Source organism: Lineus longissimus, chromosome 12, assembly GCF_910592395.1.
Source record: "Lineus longissimus chromosome 12, tnLinLong1.2, whole genome shotgun sequence".
Classification (NCBI taxonomy): Eukaryota; Metazoa; Nemertea; class Pilidiophora; order Heteronemertea; family Lineidae; genus Lineus; species Lineus longissimus.
Genome location: NC_088319.1, coordinates 2871835 through 2891439, shown reverse-complemented (window position 1 = coordinate 2891439; position 19605 = coordinate 2871835). Strand labels below are relative to the sequence as shown.

The following is a 19605-nucleotide window of genomic DNA, read 5'->3' as shown; positions in this document are numbered from 1 at the left end:
TCAGCTTTTGTCATCTCACCTGTACCAGTGAGCCTGGCCACAGCCAGACAAACAGTATTTCACCTGTACCGCTGAAGTTCATACTCGAGCTGTACGACCTTGTCCGCAGCTGGCATTCAGGGTCCGCACATGACATTTTCCGATAACGATGTTCTGTCGCCGAAGGCAGATTATGGGTGTCTGGATGCCAGTTGCACATTTATCACCTCCACCCTGGCTTGTGGTAGGCGCGAACGTTCATAACCCAGGACGCATCCGATCCGGTATGGATTTCGTTATTTTCCTTGCTATGTTGATTCACGGGCTGGGTAACTCCTTGCCCATCTCCTCTCAAGGAGTCGATAGATGACCAAGGTTTCGACGATGAGCTCATCAGCTCTTAAGATGAATATTGGTTTTAGTTCCATCTGGGTGTCTGGCCACCCTCACCACCAAAGTCAAAGACTCTGGTTGGGATACCGGTTTAGTCGCCGATGGTCCGACCCTGAGCAGGTTGCACTGGTCTACAGGTTTGCCAGTGGCAAACTGGTCTCCATTGGCCGGACCTGACAGAATCGCAAGCCATACAATTTTAAAAGATACAATGAGCAGAGTGGAGCTAAACGTTGCGATTCCATGGGACCCTCAATCGGGAATGGAGTAATTGCATGAGATAACAGACGCTAGCTGACCTGACCATATATACATGAATGAACGCGGACGTCGAAAGGCTTCGATCGAATCTAAATCACACTTCAACTTACAGGCAAATGTCTTCTATCTCACCAATTATTCATGCTCATCAAGTGATCCCAGGACGCTTGAAAGCCTCACGATTAAATGATGACCAGAACCACAGGATTAATGATAACATTACAGCAAATCATGCATCTAGCCAACATTGAGAAGTAGTCTAAAATAGACATAAAAAATACAAACACAACGATCAAAAGATTTGCATGAACTCCGACTCGGTGACGATAATCAACCTGAGATCGTTGAAACGTGGTCAGAAGCTCCGACTCGGTGACTGCACTCGACCAGCGATCGTTGAAACACGAACGTGAGCATGAACTCCAACTCGGTGACGACGGCGACCAAACATCTTTGAAATGAAGACGTAAACTCCGATTCGATGAAGATGATCGACCAGATATCTTTGCAACGCGATGGTGAACTCAATTGATCGATGACAAAATTGAACTGGGTCACACAATCCAGTGTAGAAGTGGAAAATGTCCCCCTGGAATAAGTCTCCGGCCGTTTTGTATTCTGATGGATTGTATTATATGGTCCATAGAGGCCATGACCGTCAATAAAAGAAGATGCAAGCTGAAACCTCCGAATAACGCTTTCTTTCGTGGTCGAACTCACTCTTTCCAGACTCTCATTTGAAAGATGATCTTTCAAATACGGCGACCGTCATTCAAATGAGAGTCATCGACTTGCTTATAGTGTTTTCATATCGTTCTGACCAAGGGCACTTAGTTGAACCCCGGAATGTGACAGCATCACATTTATTAAAAGATAGTGGTGTTGCACAAAACTAGATTACTAAACATCCTTTAGGTTGGCCTAACCAATGCTCCTTTTGGGTGACAACTAAACCCGGTCAACTAGCTGCCCAATGCTGTGTAACATTACTATAATCTTGGTGATCACACTATTACAATTTCTAGCGTTACGCTCTAGAAAATTCTACCACATTGGATAATACCAGAGGTAGTATAACAATATGCCATATCCCCTTTAAATCTGCACGTGTCTACAGGTAAACAAAAAGTGACGTCACACTGCGCATGCTCACTTGGCACCGCCTCTATAACCTCACACCCACCAGCCCTTCAATCATCCTTCTTTCCTGTAGACACGCTCCTGCACGGACGTGTCTTAACCTGTAGTCTACAGTATATTAATAGTTAAGAAGGTTTTTTGCATTTTATATGTGGTTTTGGGAAGTTTTCTTGTGCTTTTGACCGGTTTAGATCAGCTACCGCCTTGAGGCTGTCGGGGTACTTCTGTTTAGTACCGTCTACGAAATCGATCAGGGTCACGCCGTCGATCTTGGTTTCGCCTCAGCTAGACAGCCAGCCCGCTGGGAAGCCCATTGAACCACATTCAGGTATTGTTTTTCTTTTTTGTGCTTGCTAGTTCTGCTTCTTTAGGTAGTCTTTACGGCGACCAAAGCTGCAGGTTCTGAGGGCTATAGCTCAGCTTCGACGCTGGTGCATGGTGCTTCGTTTTGCAAGCTTGCTGCTTTCACGGGCATTTTGGTGTATTACATGCTACACTCTACGGCAGTGTTCTGCATACGCAGCATCTGTTAGAATGGTTAGGAATTCTACTGGTAAGGGTACCACTGCAGGCTCTCAACAGAAGAGTAGGCAGGGTTCTTCCTCCACCACTTTTACTGCTGGTAGGGCCTCAAATTCTAGAGTGTCCACCAGTAGTCAGAGTCAATCTGATAAACCAAGCGTCGGGTCCTCAGGGAAGGAACAGTCGCTCTCTAAGGCCTCAGGAAGTAGTGCTACGAGCAATTTACTTTCTGGTCGGGATAAGTTGGAGTTTCTGCCGCCATTGCCGTCAGAAGATCCTAAGGTTCCGGAGCCCCCCCCCCCCCCCCCAGTTACCTCTGGGTCCTCCCCCTGTCTCGAGTCTGGGAGTCTCGCCTCGTACCCGTAGGTCTTCTTCCTTGTCGCACACGAGGCAAAGGTCCCGCTCTCGCGCTCGTTCAAGGTCACGTAGGAGGTCCAGGAAGCTTTCCTCAGACAATGTTTCATCTAGTTCAGATGATGAGTGGAGATCTCGTCGCAGGCGCCAGAGACGCAGTCGTTCTCCAGCACCGGGCATTAACCAGTTCACCGAGATGATGGGGTCATTTTTGGCCATGGTAAAGCCACTGATGTCAGCTGGTCGGACGTCACAATCGCCCCAGGCTGCTCTGGAAGCCCCGGCTACCCAACCTCCTCAGGCTGAGGTCCCATCCACAGTATTTAGGTCGGAATCACCAGACCCAGAGGGGATGGTGACCTTTTTGACTTCCGCGCTCCCAGCCATACTGGATTTTCAGTAGCTGGGGACGGGATGGATTTAGATGTCTCTTCCAACCATCCCTCCAACCCAGATGAGGATGGTAGTCCCAAACTCGATTCTGAGTTTTATGCAGTCATTGAGAACCTGCACGCGGTTCTCGGTGATGATCTGCCTCGTAGACCGTGCAGACCTCATCCGTCCGGGCTTTGTCACAATTACAGTCGGACGATATACCGGCCCAAAAGCCCTCTGTCGCTTTTCCGCATTCTGGGATGATGGCGTCTACCTTCGACGTCATCCATGACCAAATGTGGGGCATGAAGGGTGCCAAGTTGGATGATCCAAATTTACTGCCATCTAGTTTGAAGGGGTCTAAAAAAGTTGGGCGCGGGAGAATTCCTCATTACAAGGAGAAATTTTACTCTACACCAACTGATTCTGTACAGGCCAAGCCCCCGGACGTAGGGGAGAGCCTGGAGACATATACTGGGCTTAAGGAGTCCACAGGCTTTATTAAGAGTGCAGAGATGAAGGATGTGGAGCGTCAGTCAAGGAAGGCACTGTTGGCACTCAATGCTATTGACGTGTTGGTTGGGGGTATTCGGCGCATCGAGGCCGCAGGGGACCCCTCGGCCAGAGATTTACAGGCCAAGCTTGCTATGTCAGCTAGTTTGGTTTGGTTGGTAAAGCACGCCACTGAGTTTGCCGCCACATCTGTGGCTCTCTCCACGCTGGCTAGGCGGCGCTCTTTTATTGAGTCTGCACCGGCGTCTTTGGTTCCCCCTGCAGCCAAGAAGTGGCTGGTAAATCAGCCTATTGTACAGAAGGAAGGTGTTCCTCCTTCTCTGTTTGGGGAGGTGGTGCCTACCCTGCAGAAATTCACAGCTCAACACAATAAGTTACATGCTGTTGCACAACCTAGTAGGTCACAGCCTAGGTTTAAGTCCTCCTCGAATTCTGTCTCTGGGAGGTCTCAGCCTTATCATACGAGTTCGTCTCAGTCTTTCACTGCGACGCCTCCTCTAGCTCCTAGGGGGCGTGGGCGCGGTAGCTCTCGTCCAGCTAGGGCTGGCAACAATAACAGCTTTAGGGGTGGCAGGGGTGGCAGGACACAGATGCTGCCTCCACCAAAGCAGCGTCCCTGATATCAGGGGACCCTCCCTGCTCCCACTGGGTTCGGGTTCTCCAGTGGGGGCCAGACTGGCGGAGTTTGCGGGCATGTGGGCTCGAATAGGCTCCGACCAGTGGGTCATGGATGTAGTAACTCACGGTTTAAGGCTGAAGTTCCAATCCTTACCCCCCTTAACAAAACACCCTCGTCCCATTGCCTTACCAAGGGACTTTCCCAAGAGACGAGTCTTGCTAGGAGAAGTAGACTTGATGTTAGCCAAGAAAGCCATAGAGATCGTCCCCGCCTCAGGTTTGGAGGCAGGGTTTTACTCTCATATGTTCGTAACTCCAAAAAAGTTGGGGGGCCACCGGCCTGTGATAGATCTAAAAGCGTTAAATCAACACCTTTCGGTGCCCCATTTCAAGATGGAGTCCGTCCATTCGATAAGGGCACAGCTGAACAAGGGGGAATATGTGGTGTCCCTAGACACGAAGGATACATATTACCATGTGCCAGTGCATCCTCAGTTCCGCAAATACCTAATGTTTTGTATAGGGGACACCATTTTTCGCTTCCGAGCAATGTGCTTCGGTCTGGCGACTGCTCCCTTCATTTTCACAAAGGTGTTGAGAGCGATGGCGATTTATCTCAGGAGGCTGGCATTTCTAATCCATCTCTATCTGGACGACTGGCTCCTCAGGAACAAGTGTCAAGCAACCCTGTGTTGTCAGCTTCAGCTTCTCCTCAAGCTAGCCGACACTCTAGGCATTTTGATCAATTTCGAGAAGTCACATTTGACTCCCAGACAGGTTTTCGAACATCTAGGGGTCCTGTTCGACTTGATTCAAGGACTAGTTTTCCCAACGGAACAGTCAGTTCAGAAGGTCCGCTTGTGGATCGTATATCTGAAGAGGTACAGGAAGGTCACGGCGAAGAGCTTCTTGTCGTTCCTGGGGCTCCTCAACTTCATGGCAGATTTCATCCCACTGGGAAGGCTTCATCTACGCCCACTGCAGTTTTATCTCAAGTGCTTTTTCAAAACCCATCAAGATCACATAGAAAAAGTGGTGCCGCTGCAGCCCAAATTTTTCCAGTATCTTCTGTGGTGGGAGTCCGATGACAATCTGATGGCCGGAGATCCGTTGCATCCTCCCGAGCCAGTCGTGACCCTTATTACCGATGCCAGTCTATCGGGTTGGGGTGCCCACTTAGGCACTCAGACGGTGTCCGGTCAGTGGTCAGAGCAGGAAGCCAGCCTTCACATCAATCTCCTGGAGCTGAAGGCGGTCCTGTTAGCAATCAAGGCTTTGTTGAATCAGATTCGAGGCAAATGCATCAGAATTCTGTCGGACAACACCACTGTGGTGTCCTACATTCGTCAACAAGGGGGCACCCAGTCGTTGAGTCTCTACCTGCTCACCAGGGAGCTTTTTCTATTCTGTCAGGTACATGGGATCTTTCTCAGAGTAGCCTTTATACCAGGCAAGAGAAACGTTCTGGCCGACAGTCTCAGTCGACAGAATCGTGTCTTGGAGACAGAGTGGACACGGGCGAAATCAGTCTTCAGTCAGATCTTTGCTCTGTTCCCTTTTCTGCAAGTAGACCTGTTTGCGACTTACAAGAACAATCAGCTACCTCTTTATGTCAGCCCCTTCCCGGACGATTAAGCATGAGGGGTCGATGCCATGTCTCTTTCTTGGGACAACCTGATGGCTTACGCGTTTCCGCCGAGAATTCTGATTCGCTACATTCTCAGGAAAGTCAACGAATCCGACTCGATAATAATCCTGATTGCACCGGCTTGGCCGGCGCAGTCTTGGTTTCCAGCTCTCCTTCAGCTGCTGGTGGAGTTTCCACTAACGTTACCTCCTCACCGTCGGTTATTCCGACAACCGGGGTCGGTCGTGTTTCACTCCCAGCCCCAGTCCCAGGCTCTTCACGCCTGGTCTTTATCGATAATTCCTTGGTACAGAGAGGGTTTTCTCAGAAGGTTGCGGCTAGGGCAGCTAGACCTCAGAGAAAGTCTTCTCTGTCCGTCTACGAGAGCCATTTCGGTACATTCTCGGCTTGGCTCTCTTCAAGGGACGAGCCTCTACAGTCGGTCTCTATTTCATTGATTACTGACTATTTTTTATATATGTTTGAAGAGTTGGGCAGATTGCCAGCAACTATTGCGAACCACCGGTCAGCGTTATCGGCTGCTCTGGGGTTTTTTTATGGTTATTCGGTGGGAAGTCACCCCGTTTTAACCGCGAATTTTTCAGTTGAAAGGCCTCAATTGAGGAATAGAGTCCAAGAGTGGGATCTTTTAAAGGTGTTATCAATGCTCACGAAAGCTCCGTTCGAGCCTGTTAAGTTTGATACTGTCCAGCAAAGAGTTTTTGCGACATGGAAAACTGTATTTCTGCTTGCCTTGGCTTGTACAAAGCGGGCAAGCGAGCTTTATGCTATTTCGCGAGATAAGCGAGACTTAATTTTTTCGGATGATGGGGTACATCTTCGGACGGTCCCTGGGTTTTTAGCTAAGACCCAGGCGGCAAACACGGATTCGAAACCATTTTTCGTTCCAAGACATGATAGGTTCTCAGGTCGAGACAGCTCAGATAGGTTGCTCTGTCCTGTGAGGATGCTTAAGTTTTATCTTTCATGTACAAATGGGTGGGCCAGTGGCTCCCGTTTGTTTGTTAAATGTAGGGGGGGGGGAAGGGTCTGTGTGTACCAGAACTATCTCTTCCTGGCTTAAAAAGGTGATAAAGTTTGCCTATGCGGGCAATGTCTCAGCCGGGGGCCACGAGGTGCGTAGGATGACAGCATCTTGGCTTTCGCGGCGGGTCTGGCAGTGGAGGACATTCTGCAGGCAGGTTCTTGGGCCAGGCAGACTACATTCACGTCTCATTACCTGGTGGATGTTCAAACACAGGTTGACGGATCCAGCAGACAACATCCGACCTTAGCAGGAAGGAGAAATCACTGATCTTTTGGTGAATAGCCTTTTAAAATTTTCCTTCCTTGGTCAGAAAGAGGGGGGGGGGCATGCTCTTCTGAGCTCCTCACACTCATGCCTTCGTTTTGTTTTGGTTGGTGGTTTGGGTATAAAATCCCACCTTCCGCTGACAAGTCTGGCATATTGTTATACTACCTCTGGTATTATCCAATATGGTAGAATTTTCTAGAGCGTTACGCCAGAAAGCCCTTCGTAGTAAGGGCTCTATTTCTAAGCTAACGCCTAGAAAATTCTACGAATTTATCCCACCCGTCCTCCCCACATTTTATCCTGTTGGGGATCGGTCTCCATGAAAGAAGGATGATTGAAGGGCTGGTGGGTGTGAGGTTATAGAGGCGGTGCCAAGTGAGCATGCGCAGTGTGACGTCACCTTTTGTTTACCTGTAGACACGTGCAGATTTAAAGGGGATATGGCATATTGTTATATTACCTCTGGTATTATCCAATATGGTAGAATTTTCTAGGCGTTAGCTTAGAAATAGAGCCCTTACTACAAAGGGCTTAAATTTAGTGACAAGAGAAGAGCCAAGTAAATATGGCCAGATCTAAATGATCCGAAAAACAATTGACTGCATTTGTAATTTCCCTCACAATACTTATTGCGACAATCATATCTCCCGGAATATCAATGAATTTATTTATGCAACACGGCAATGACTTACGGTGGAGAGTGAAATGCTACGATGTCTGTTTCGATCTTGCGTAGAAGGATTTAAACAAAGATTCTCATGTGCAAGCTCCGAAAAATGAACGTTAGTAATGAATTATTAGACATAGTAGCAGTCTGAAATATTGCATCCACAACTGTGCCGTATCCGTCTCACCTTAATTTCATAATCAGCCACTGTGAGATTTGTTCGTGCAGCTCAGCTTTATAACAATATAAGTCCACCCGAGTACTTTGTTATAGAGTAAATACCTTTGCGGTCATTTGCTTACCAGTATCGAATTTGGGCCAGGCAAATAATCTTTCATTCGCACCGACTATTAACCAGTGGTTGGAGACAAGAGGGTCACGTAAGGTCATCAATAACGTATTCTTAGCTTCCACCTCGAATTCATCCAGGCATGGCCCAAATTGCAACCTAAACAGAAATAGAGCGTGATTCTTAGGATTAAGCCTGAAGTCATCCTTATGGCCCTGACTTGAAAATATGGTAACGAACTTTGCCCGATGAACCTCAACGACGACGTTATATGATCCTAGCAAAGACAGAATTGCGGAGTCTCCCAATTTTCTGAACAAATCATCACGTAAGATAATCGACGTGGATTTATTATACTCGTACGGTTTTTCTAAGATGGTGATGGAGTGTGTTCTAGCTGATGATTTATAGAGATAACCGTTCAAATCACATCGGATATCCTCTAACATGATGTTATCCATATCAGATAATAAAGCACTTTTGGCTTCAGGCACAAGAGAGTAGTTTATCTCTTTTAGGCTTTTGACATACCGAAGTTTAAGAACAAACCCTATGTTTACTATTTTATACCAATTTAACCAAGACATAAACAGGCCTTTTCCCCTGTTTTTGTGCTGCTGAAATTTGCATCGAAAGGTCAACTCCAAGAAAACATTCTCACCACATGAAACCATTTTGAAATATTTGAACCTCGAATTCTTTGGACCGACGCTTTTCTCAAGTTCACCATACGGTAGAATCAACTCTCGGCAATTGCTACTTCCAATCAAATCGAATTGAAATGCTCGCAGCTTTTCAGCGACAGATTTCATTCCATGACGAGTGCTAACACCTATGACATCATTGCCATATTCGCCAGCAATGTATGTGAGCTCGTTAAAATGAAAATGATACATCAGTTTAAAATCTCCGCTTATATCATCTTGGCTGTAGACGTAGACATTACGATGAGGTGTCAAGGAGTAATGAAAACGAGCCATTGTGACTATGACACTTAGCCCTGTGTGGTAAAATACTGATGCCGCCCACGGTGGGAACTGGCCATTGATCCTTAGATCACGGTACGACCGATAGGTGCCCCTCTGCTAGTTCGGCGTGGCGGTTAAAAGTTAAGATATGACATCTTTAAATTAAGTGGATGAAATTGTTGAAATTAGGTTTTAATACATTACATTGTGGGAGAGATGGAAGGCTGTCTCTCTCTGTTGATTAGACAATTTTCATAAGTAATGCGCTCATCTTTTTTATATAAACCCATTATTAACGTATAGGCGGATACAGCCTCTTTGGTATACCCTGTATATATCATAGATAGGTTGGCAACCATGAGCGCCACTCTGAAAATCATCCTGACGGCCAGGGCAATTAAGCGGAATCTACGAAAACTGCGGAAAACTGGGAAAACTGGGAAATATGGTAAAATTGAGCGGAAACACCCTAAAACAATGCACATGAAAAGATCGATATAGAATATGTATATGATAATTATTTGTAAAAATTGCTACGTTTGGCCTTCTCCCCCACCACAGCCGATGTGGAAATGGTCCGAGAAGAATAATTCAGATCATTTTGTCATGCATGTTAGGTTTTTTTTCCTTAAAGTCGATAAATATATGGGTTTCAGCAAATTGATACTAATGGAACTTTTCAAATGTTTATTGCAGATTCCGCTAAATCTGAGCCTTGGCCCGTTCCGAGTCCCACTCCGACCTCATCTCCGATATTGAATTACGTACGGTTATCTAATATTCAGTTAATCGACGAACGTTTTCATTATGCCATTCCATCTGGATTTTTACAGTAATGTTTATAATATCAAATTGGATCAGTGTATAAGATGGCTACAACGAAGTGGTTATCCAAATTGCAGTGCACGACTTAAAATACGACTTTATCATAGACAGGTACGCCTAAAGCAGAGGTCGGTCTGAATTTGAAAGTAGTATTGTGCAGTTTCACGTAATTTATCATATATTTGTGAAAAATGTTTACCAGTTCAGTTGAATCGAAGTAATCATCAGACGACCATAATTTACCCTCAAAGTTGAAGTGTAGGTGTACACCTTATTCCTCAGTTGACAATACGCCATGCATTCGCACGAGAATTAGGTTTTTGTTTCAACAGCTGCATAAAGTTGCATATTACAGTCTCGGGCGACCAGTTAACGTCGTTGAAGAAAATTTGAGTTTTAACAATTATGGGCGCAATGCGCGGATGATGGAGATCGTTCCATAGAACGAGTCATTCATACTAACTGTAATTAAACCCAACACACTAAATATACTAAATATGGCTTCTTTAGCCCTGGTAGGCAACCAGTCTAGGACTAACGAAATTCCGATATCAAACAGTCCAGTGCGAGCTTGTCAGTAGGACAAGCAACGCCGTCCTAGTGTCTAACCGGTTGCGCACGCAACAACAGCAAATTATGTCTTTATTGCAAAATAGGTTGCGAATATAAAAACCGAAATATTGGCTACCTGCTTTTTCCAAAGCCGATGCCCTGTTTTCCCGCCTCTGCAAGTCCAGTCCTTGGTAGCAGCATCCTTGTGAAGATGGCAGGTTTCCGTTTGATCATGGCGGTCATGGCCGTTCTTGGGGGTGGTGAAAAAGGCAACGCACATCTGAATATTCGAGCATGCCATACCACATCGAAGAATTGACTGAACTCGTAAGATTGCGAAAGTTAAATTGCTATCAGTTCCGTTAATGTCCATTGTCATGAATTGAAATGAGGAAAATACTAAACTTGCTGGAGCTCTGTCAATGTTGGTCAGGACCAGCAATAACTCCCATATAGTCATGAATTGCATTTACACGCAATAGAATTCTTGATTGGATTACCTGCTTTCTCGAGATATTGATGGTGTCATTGCAAACTTATACCACAGACAAAATCCTCCGGAGCAAATCTTTAAAGTAAATGGCCAAAAATGGCCAAAAAAGACTATATAAAATCTATACCGGTATAGCACCTGTATAGGTTTTGTAAAGAACAACCTATAAACTATAAGATCCCATGTGAAAAAAATCTATATAGTATATACAGTGTATAGTCTATGTATTTTATAAACATAGAAACTCTATATAACTAAAATAACTTTTTAAATCATACATGAAAAACCTATATAGCACCTATTAAAATCCGTTTAGAATACTGTAAAGGTAAAGGCTTTCTCAACAGATTTTCTTCAGAAAAATATTTGCATGTGATTGTTTCTTAGCATTTTTGAATACACGATATAGCTAAAACAAATTAACTAGTGTCACCTACATCTACATGTAGGTGTCTATCCGTCACAATATTTCAGTCGACCCAACACATGCAATACAGCCAGTGTCGTCAAAAGGGCAAATGTCGTCATGGGTGCACCTTAGGTGTACCAAGGACCAAGCTGGGTGTACCTTAACAGCACCGCACCCAGGATGCTCCTGGTAAGAAATAAAGAAAGGATGCTCCTGGGTGCTGCTTTAAAAGGATCATTATGTGCAAACAGATTGAAATACGCGCCGATTAAAAAACCTGTGTCCGATGTGGGGTACGCGTGCTTTTGCTCTACATCCGTAATTTTGCTGAACACTAACTGTAAACGAGGTGTCAAAATGTCAGTTCGACATCAGTGGCAGGATCTAGGGTCATTGCGCACACGTGTGCTATGAACGGATGTATGTATGAATGGGGGAATCATTTCACACAGCACACTTAATGACATAGTAAATAGTATTATGTTCTTAAAAATACTTTTTCTTTATTTCTTACCACCATCTGTCATACATGTATATTTATACACTTTTTAAGCGAAAAATAGAGCAAATGTTCGACACGAGATTTTGTGATTTGCTACAAGACAAACATACCATTTTCAACCTTAGACACAGGTTTTTAATCGGCGCGAATTTCACACTGGGTGCACATACGGGTATTTAAGTGAAGTTAAGGTACACCAAGATTGGTCCTGGGTGGGCACTATTCAAGACATGTGGAATTTGTGGTTATTAGGAGTCATTACGATACGTGCTAATTTCGAAGGGCACACTGTAAACGCAGTCTCTTTAAACACCTCGATCGCAATAAGGCCTGTAGCTGGATGCAATGCCAACAATGACATGGAATTCTTGCCGAAAAGGAAAGGATTTTCGCGGCAGAATGCTTTCGCGATCATGACCTACTCGCCAAATTTGTGAAAACCTCCTAAACGCAAAATCTTCTGTTAAGACAAGCATATTTCGACAATGGATCAATGACGATTTGATTATCGAAGTAACATTCTGAAATACATTGCTATCACAAATCATAGTTAGCCTCTTTCTGTTTGCGGAACTGAGAGTTTTTGGAAACTCAACCAACAGCCTCCTGGGATATGTTAAAAAGCAGAATTTTGCATGGCACGAGCGTACATGTATATCTCAAATGCATTTGTGTACAAATAACATACTTTAACACTGCAGTCAGCGCTGAACCCAAACATTCGTCGGTCAAATGCCAGACACATCAACTGAAACCAAGAACGTTTAATAGAGCGTTCACGTAATTCACAACAACACATCAAAGGTAAAAGCACACATTTACCATGCGGAAATAATAATTAGGCATATCAAGCTTCGTTTGGTCAATAGTTCGCCAAAAGTAAATCTCTTAAGTAAGTGAGGACGTAAGTGAGGACGTCAGCGCCTACGTCTCTGAGCTCCGCTACAAGAGGCGCTGATCAGGAAATGGTGAATTTCGAAAATAGCATGTTTAGTCACCTCTCTGATCTTGTGTCCCTAGTTCTGCTGCGACAGACACAACCGATGCAATAGAGCCTGATATTAGCAAGATAACTGTGGCTTAACAAGACAACGTTTAATCAATAACAACACAACCAGCGTCAATAACTGTATTAGTGAAAATTGATTGAAAGAAAACAGTGCATCAACTTATTTTGACATCGATTGCTTTGAAAATGGATATCGTGGAATAGAATCCGACCCCATACGCATGTTCACATATAAAAAATGTAGTTACGTAGCTATTTGTGATCCTGATCCTTGAACCTAAAGTAGACTTATGCTTTTTGTCACTACGACCTGTGATCATGATTGCATGCTACAAAAATTGCTCATTTACCATGTTTACGGTGGTCATCGTAGGTCCTTGCATGGGACAGGAATCGATTATCGCGGCTCTGATCTCCCCGGCCAAAATCCAGAATTAAGATTTGTATAAGATTTTAAAGATAATATTCAGTTTTGTGAACGAGTGCATGTACATTTCGTTGCAAGATTTCTTAGTTTAGATCTTAACTATATTAGGAATCTGGCAAGAATCCTCTTACGAATGTACAGTGTAGCTCGTAATAAAGGACGGTACAATACTAGTATATTATCTCTATCATTTTATCAGTTGTTTAATCGGGAATAGCATAGAAACTTCTTAACCTGTTTCCTACTTTTATCATCGTGTTTGCATTCCTGACTTGCCGGACTAGTATGGGTTATATTTTATGAGATGCCTATAATCAAGTTGTTCACTGACATGATAATTATGATTAGACGTAAAAAGAATTTAGAGCGGGTTGGCATTTATCAAGCAATTACAATTTGAAATTCAGCCTTTGGAGCAGAAATATCAGTCTCAAGGGACAACTTGGATTGTAGCCTGGATTGTAGCTTGTAACCTGGATTGTAGCTTGTCATGAGGATAGTAAAAACGCGATTGGGGTAAGGACAGGGTCATGGTCAATTCCAACATCTGCTCCTGGATAGGTCCTGGTCTCAGCCATGCTGATGCTGCTCACGAAAACTTTCGTAACCGTAATGTACTCGATCATGTTGTGTGTGTTACCAATAGGAGAATGCCAAGTTGCCTTTCGACTGAGTTTTTGAGGAAATTCAATTATCCGGAGGCCCCTCTTGTTTGTTACTCCTGAGCAAAATCTCCCGACGTTGCCTTTCCATTGGTCCTAGGCATCGGTGCCGATTTTTGCGTCACAGCCCCCTACTACCATAATAATGTCCTGCTTTGGGAGAGACTGCATAGTAGCCATGATGTCTTCGTAAAATCCATTCATCCTGTTCTCGGATCCAAAGCTTGTTGGAGCGTAGATCTGGACAACTGACAGGTTGAATGGTTTTGCGCTGATCCTCACAGTCATCATACGGTTGGAGACTGGTCAATACCCTTGTTAAAATTAAATAGTGAAAGTAACTAATTATTGTTATGTTTTACTACTCTGGTACATGTAGTTGCTATTGCACTGACTGTGGAATTATTTGTTTTAACTATCAAAATGGTAATTCTTAACCATTTTGATGGTAGTTTTACTACCTATTTTAGTTGGAACCACTAATTAATGGTTAGGTTTTACAAATTTCACAGTTGGTGCACTAGGGACTACCAATAGGTTGCTTTTAGAACTGCTGGTGCCGTGTCCTTATGAATCATGGCTGCCATCCCATATCCACGCTTGGAATGTTTACCACTAAAGAAGAGTCTGTGTCCATCGGCTGTTGTCATCTCACCTGTACCAGTGAGCCTTGCCTCAGCCAGACCAACACTGTTCGACCTATATCGCCTAACTTCATACTCGAGCTGTTCGATCTTGCCCGCATGGGAATGGAGTAATAAAATTAGATAGCAGACGCTAGCTCACCTGAACACTCATACTTGAACGTGTACGTCAGGGAGAACAAGGCACAAAGAAAAATGCAGCCGAAACTATGACCCTCAAAAATAAGAAACGGCGGGCATGTTATTACTCAATTTCTGATTTTAAGGTTTCGATCGGATCTCAATCACACTTCAACTGACTGGTAAGTGTCTTCTATTATAACTATTAATCATGCTCATCAAATGATCCCAAGAAGCTTGAAAGCCTCGTGTCTGAATGATGACCAGAACCACAGGTTTAATGATAACATAACAGCAAGCCATGCATCTAGCCAGCATTGAGAAGTAGTCTAAAATAGACATAAAAATAGAAACACAACGATCCAAAGATTTTCATGAACTCCGACTCGGAGACGATTTTCAACCTGTGATCGTTGAAACGTGGTCGCAAGCTCCGACTCGGTGACTGCACTCGACCAGCGATCGTTGAAACACGAACGTGAGCATGAACTCCAACTCGGTGACGACGGCGACCAGACATCTTTGAAACGAGGACGTAAGCTCCGATTCGATGAAGATAATCGTCCAGATATCTTGGCAATGCGATGGTGAACTCAATTATTCAATGACAAAATTGAACTGGGTCACACAATCCAGTACAGTGTAGAAGTGGAAAATGTCCCCCTGGAAAAAGTCTCCGTCCGTTTTGAATTCTGATGGATTGTATTATATGGTGCATAGAGGCCATGACCGTCAATAAAAGAAGATGCAAGCTGAAACCTCCGAATATCGCTTTCTTTCACTTTCAATTTACAACTATTGCGTTGTATTGCAATAACAGTTTAGTGGTCGAACTGACTCTTTCCATACTCTCATTTGAAAGATGATCTCCCAAATACGGCGATCGTCATTCAAATAACAGTCTGTCTTTGACTTGCTCATAGTGTTTTTCATCTCGTCTGGCCGAGGGCACTTAGTTGAACTAAGGTATGTGACCACATCACGTTTATTAAAAGATAGTGGTGTTGCTCAGAACAAGATTACTTAGTATCCTTGGGATTTGCCTGACCAGAGTCTTTCAACCAGTCTGAAAGTCTTTCAATTTTTTTATTTAAAGACTCTTGCCTAACCAATGCTCCTTTATGGTGTCAACTAAACCTGGTCAACTATGACACCGGCTGCCCAAGGCTGTGTTTCATTACTATAATATTGGTGATCACACTATTACAATGCAGTGACAAGAGAAGAGCCAAGTATATATGGCCAGATCTAAAATAATCCGAAATACACTTTCCCTCAATATACTTATTGCGACAATTATATCTCCCGGAATATCAATGAATTTATTTATGCAACACGGAAATTCCTTACGGTAGAGAGTGGAATGCTATGATGTCTGTTTCGATTTCGCGTAGATATAAGGATTTAGACAAAGATTCTAGTGTGCAAATTCCGAAAAATTAACGTAGTGAATTATTAGACATAGTAGCAGTCAGAAATATTGCATCCATAGCTGTGCCGTATCCGTCTCATCTTAGTTTCTTAATCAGCTACTGTGAGATTTGTTCGTACAGCTCAGCTTTATAAACAATATAAGTCCACCCGAGTACTTCGTTACAGAGTAAATACCTTGGCGGTCATTTGCTTACCAGTAGCGAATTTGGGCCAGGCAAATAATCTTTCATTCGCATCGACTATTAACCAATGGCTGGAGACAAAAGGGTCACGTAAGGTCATCAATAACGTATTCTTAGCTTCCACCTCGGATTCATCCAGGCATGGCCCCAATTGCAACCTAAACAGAAATAGAGCGTGATTCTTAGGATTCAGCCTAAAGCTCTCCTTAGGAGGCTTACTTAAAAATATGGTAACGAACTTCGCCCGATGAACCTCAACGACGACATTATATGATCCTAGCAAAGACAGAATTGCGGAGTCTCCCAATTTTCTGAACAAATCATCACGTAAGATAATCGACGTGGATTTATTATACTCGTACGGTTTTTCTAAGATGGTGATGGAGTGTGTTCTGGATGATGATTTATAGAGATAACCATTCAAATCACATCGGATATCCTCTAACATGATGTCATCCACATCAGATAATAAAGCACTTTCGGCTTCAGGCATAAGAGAGTAATTTATCTCTTTTAAGCTTTTAACATACCGAAGTTTAAGAACAAACCCTATGTTTACTATTTTATACCAATTTAACCAAGACATAAACAGGTCTTTTTCCCTGTTTTTGTGCTGCTGAAATTTGCATCGAAAGGTCAACTCCAAGAAAACATTCTCACCACATGAAACCATTTTGAAATATTTGAACCTCGAATTCTTTGGACCGACGCTTTTCTCAAGTTCACCATACGGTAGAATCAACTCTCGGCAATTGCTACTTTCAATCAAATCGAATTGAAATGCTCACAACTTTTCAGCGACAGATTTCCGTCCACGACGAGTGCTAACACCTATGACATCATTGCCATATTCGCCAGCAATGTATGTGAGCTCGTTAAAATGAAAATGATACGTCAGTTTAAAATCTCCGCTGATATCATCTTGGCTGTAGACGTAGACATTACGATAAGGACTCAAGGAGTAATGAAAAAGAGCCACTGTGACTATGACACTTAGCCCTGTGTGGTAAAATACCGATGCCGCCCACAGTGGGAACTGGCCATAGATCCTTACATCACGGTACGACCGATAGGTGCCCCTCTGCTAGTTCGGCGTGGCGGTTAAAAGTTAAGATATGACAGCTTTAAATGAAGTGGATGAAATTGTTGAAATTAGGTTTTAATACATTACATTGTGGGAGAGATGGAAGGCTGTCTCTCTCTGTTGATTAGACAATCTTCATAAGTAATGCGCTCATCTTGTTTATACAAACCCATTATTAACGTATAGGTGGATACAGCCTTTTTGGTATACCCTGTATATATTATAGACAGGTTGGCAACAATGAGCGCCACTCTGAAAATCATCCTGACGGCCAGGGCAATTAAGCGGAATCTACGAAAACTGCGGAAAACTGGGAAATATGGTAAAATTGAGCGGAAACACCCAAAAACAATGCACATGAAAAGATCGCTATAGAATATGTATATGATAATTATTTGTAAAAATTGCTACGTTTGGCCTTCTCCCCCACCACAGCCGATGTGAAAATGGTCCGAGAAGAATAATGCAGATCATTTTGTCATGCATGTTGGTTTTTTTTTTCCGAAGTCGATAAATATATGGGTTTCAGCAAATTGATACTAATAGAACTTTTCAAATGTTTATTGCAGATTCCGCTAAATCTGAGCCTTGGCCCGTTCCGAGTCCCACTCCGACCTCATCTCCGATATTGAATTACGTACGGTTATCTAATATTCAGTTAATCGACGAACGTTTTCATTGTGCCATTCCATCTGGATTTTTACAGTAATGTTTATAATATCAAATTGGATCAGTGTATAAGATGGCTACAACGAAGTGGTTATCCAAATTGCAGTGCACCACTTAAAATACGACTTCATTATAGACAGGTACGCCTAAAGCAGAGGTCGGTCTGAATTTGAAAGTAGTATTGTGCAGTTTCACGTAATTTATCATATATTTGTGAAAAATGTTTACCAGTTCAGTTGAATCGAAGCAATCATCAGACGACCATAATTTACCCTCAAAGTTGAAGTGTAGGTGTACACCTTATTCCTCAGTTGACTGTACGCCATGCATTCCCACGAGAATTAGGTTTTTGTTTCAACAGCTGCATAAAGTTGCATATTCCAGTCTCGGGCGCTCCGGTTAACGTCATTGAAGAAAATTTGAGTTTTAACAATTATGGGCGCAATGCGCGGATGATGGAGATCGTTCCATAGAACGAGTAATTCATACTAGCTGTAAATAAACCCAACACACTAAATATACTAAATATGGCTTCTTTAGCCCTGGTAGGCAACCAGTCTAGGACTAACGAAATTCCGATATCAAACAGTCCAGTGCGAGCTTGTCAGTAGGGCGAGCAACGCCGTCCTAGTGTCTAACCGGTTGCGCACGCAACAACAGCAAATTATGTCTTTATTGCAAAATAGGTTGCGAATATAAAAACCGAAATATTGGCTACCTGCTTTTTCCAAAGCCGATGCCCTGTTTTCCCGCCTCTGCAAGTCCAGTCCTTGGTAGCAGCATTCTTGTGAAGATAGCAGGTTTCCGTTTGATCATGGCGGTCATGGCCGTTCTTGGGGGTGGTGAAAAAGGCAACGCACATCGGAATATTCGAGCATGCCATACCACATCGAAGAATTGACTGAACTCGTAAGATTGCGAAAGTTAAATTGCTATCAGTTCCGTTAATGTCCATTGTCATGAATTGAAATGAGGAAAACACTAAACTTGCTAGAGCTCTGTCCATGTTGGTCAAGACCAGCAATAACTCCCATATAGTCATGAATTGCATTTACACGCAATAGAATTCTTGATTGGATTACCTGCTTTCTCTAGATATTGATGGTGTCATTGCAAACTTATACCACAGACAAAATCCTCCGGAGCAAATCTTTAAAGAAAATGGCCAAAAATGGTTAAAAAAGGCTATATAAAATCTATACCGGTATAGCACCTGTATAGGTTTTGTAAAGGACAACCTATAAACTATAAGATCCCATGTGAAAAAAAATCTATATAGTATATACAGTGTAGTCTATGTATTTTATAAACATAGAAACTCTATATAACTAAAATAACTTTTTAAATCATACATGAAAAACCTATATAGCACCTATTAAAATCCGTTTAGAATACTGTAAAGGTAAAGGGTTTCTCAATAGATTTTCTTCAGAAAAATATTTGCATGTGATTGTTTCTTAGCATTTTTGAATACACGATATAGCTAAAACAAATTAACTAGTGTCACCTACATCTACATGTAGGTGTCTATCCTTCACAATATTTCAGTCGACCTAACACATGCAATACAGC

General features: G+C 43.2%; 1 protein-coding gene across 1 annotated transcript; it reads left to right on the top strand.

The window, feature by feature from the left end:
• The first annotated feature begins 4758 nt into the window (after window positions 1-4758).
• Window positions 4759-5790, top strand: LOC135497188 (uncharacterized). Its single transcript, XM_064786933.1, has one exon. It carries the CDS (start codon window positions 4759-4761, stop codon window positions 5788-5790), a length of 1032 nt encoding a protein of 343 aa, XP_064643003.1.
• The last annotated feature ends 13815 nt before the right edge of the window (window positions 5791-19605 follow it).

Excerpts from the sequence above, each read along its gene's own strand:
- LOC135497188 (XM_064786933.1), top strand. The coding sequence starts at position 4,759 with ATGGCGATTTATCTCAGGAGGCTGGCATTTCTAATCCATCTCTATCTG.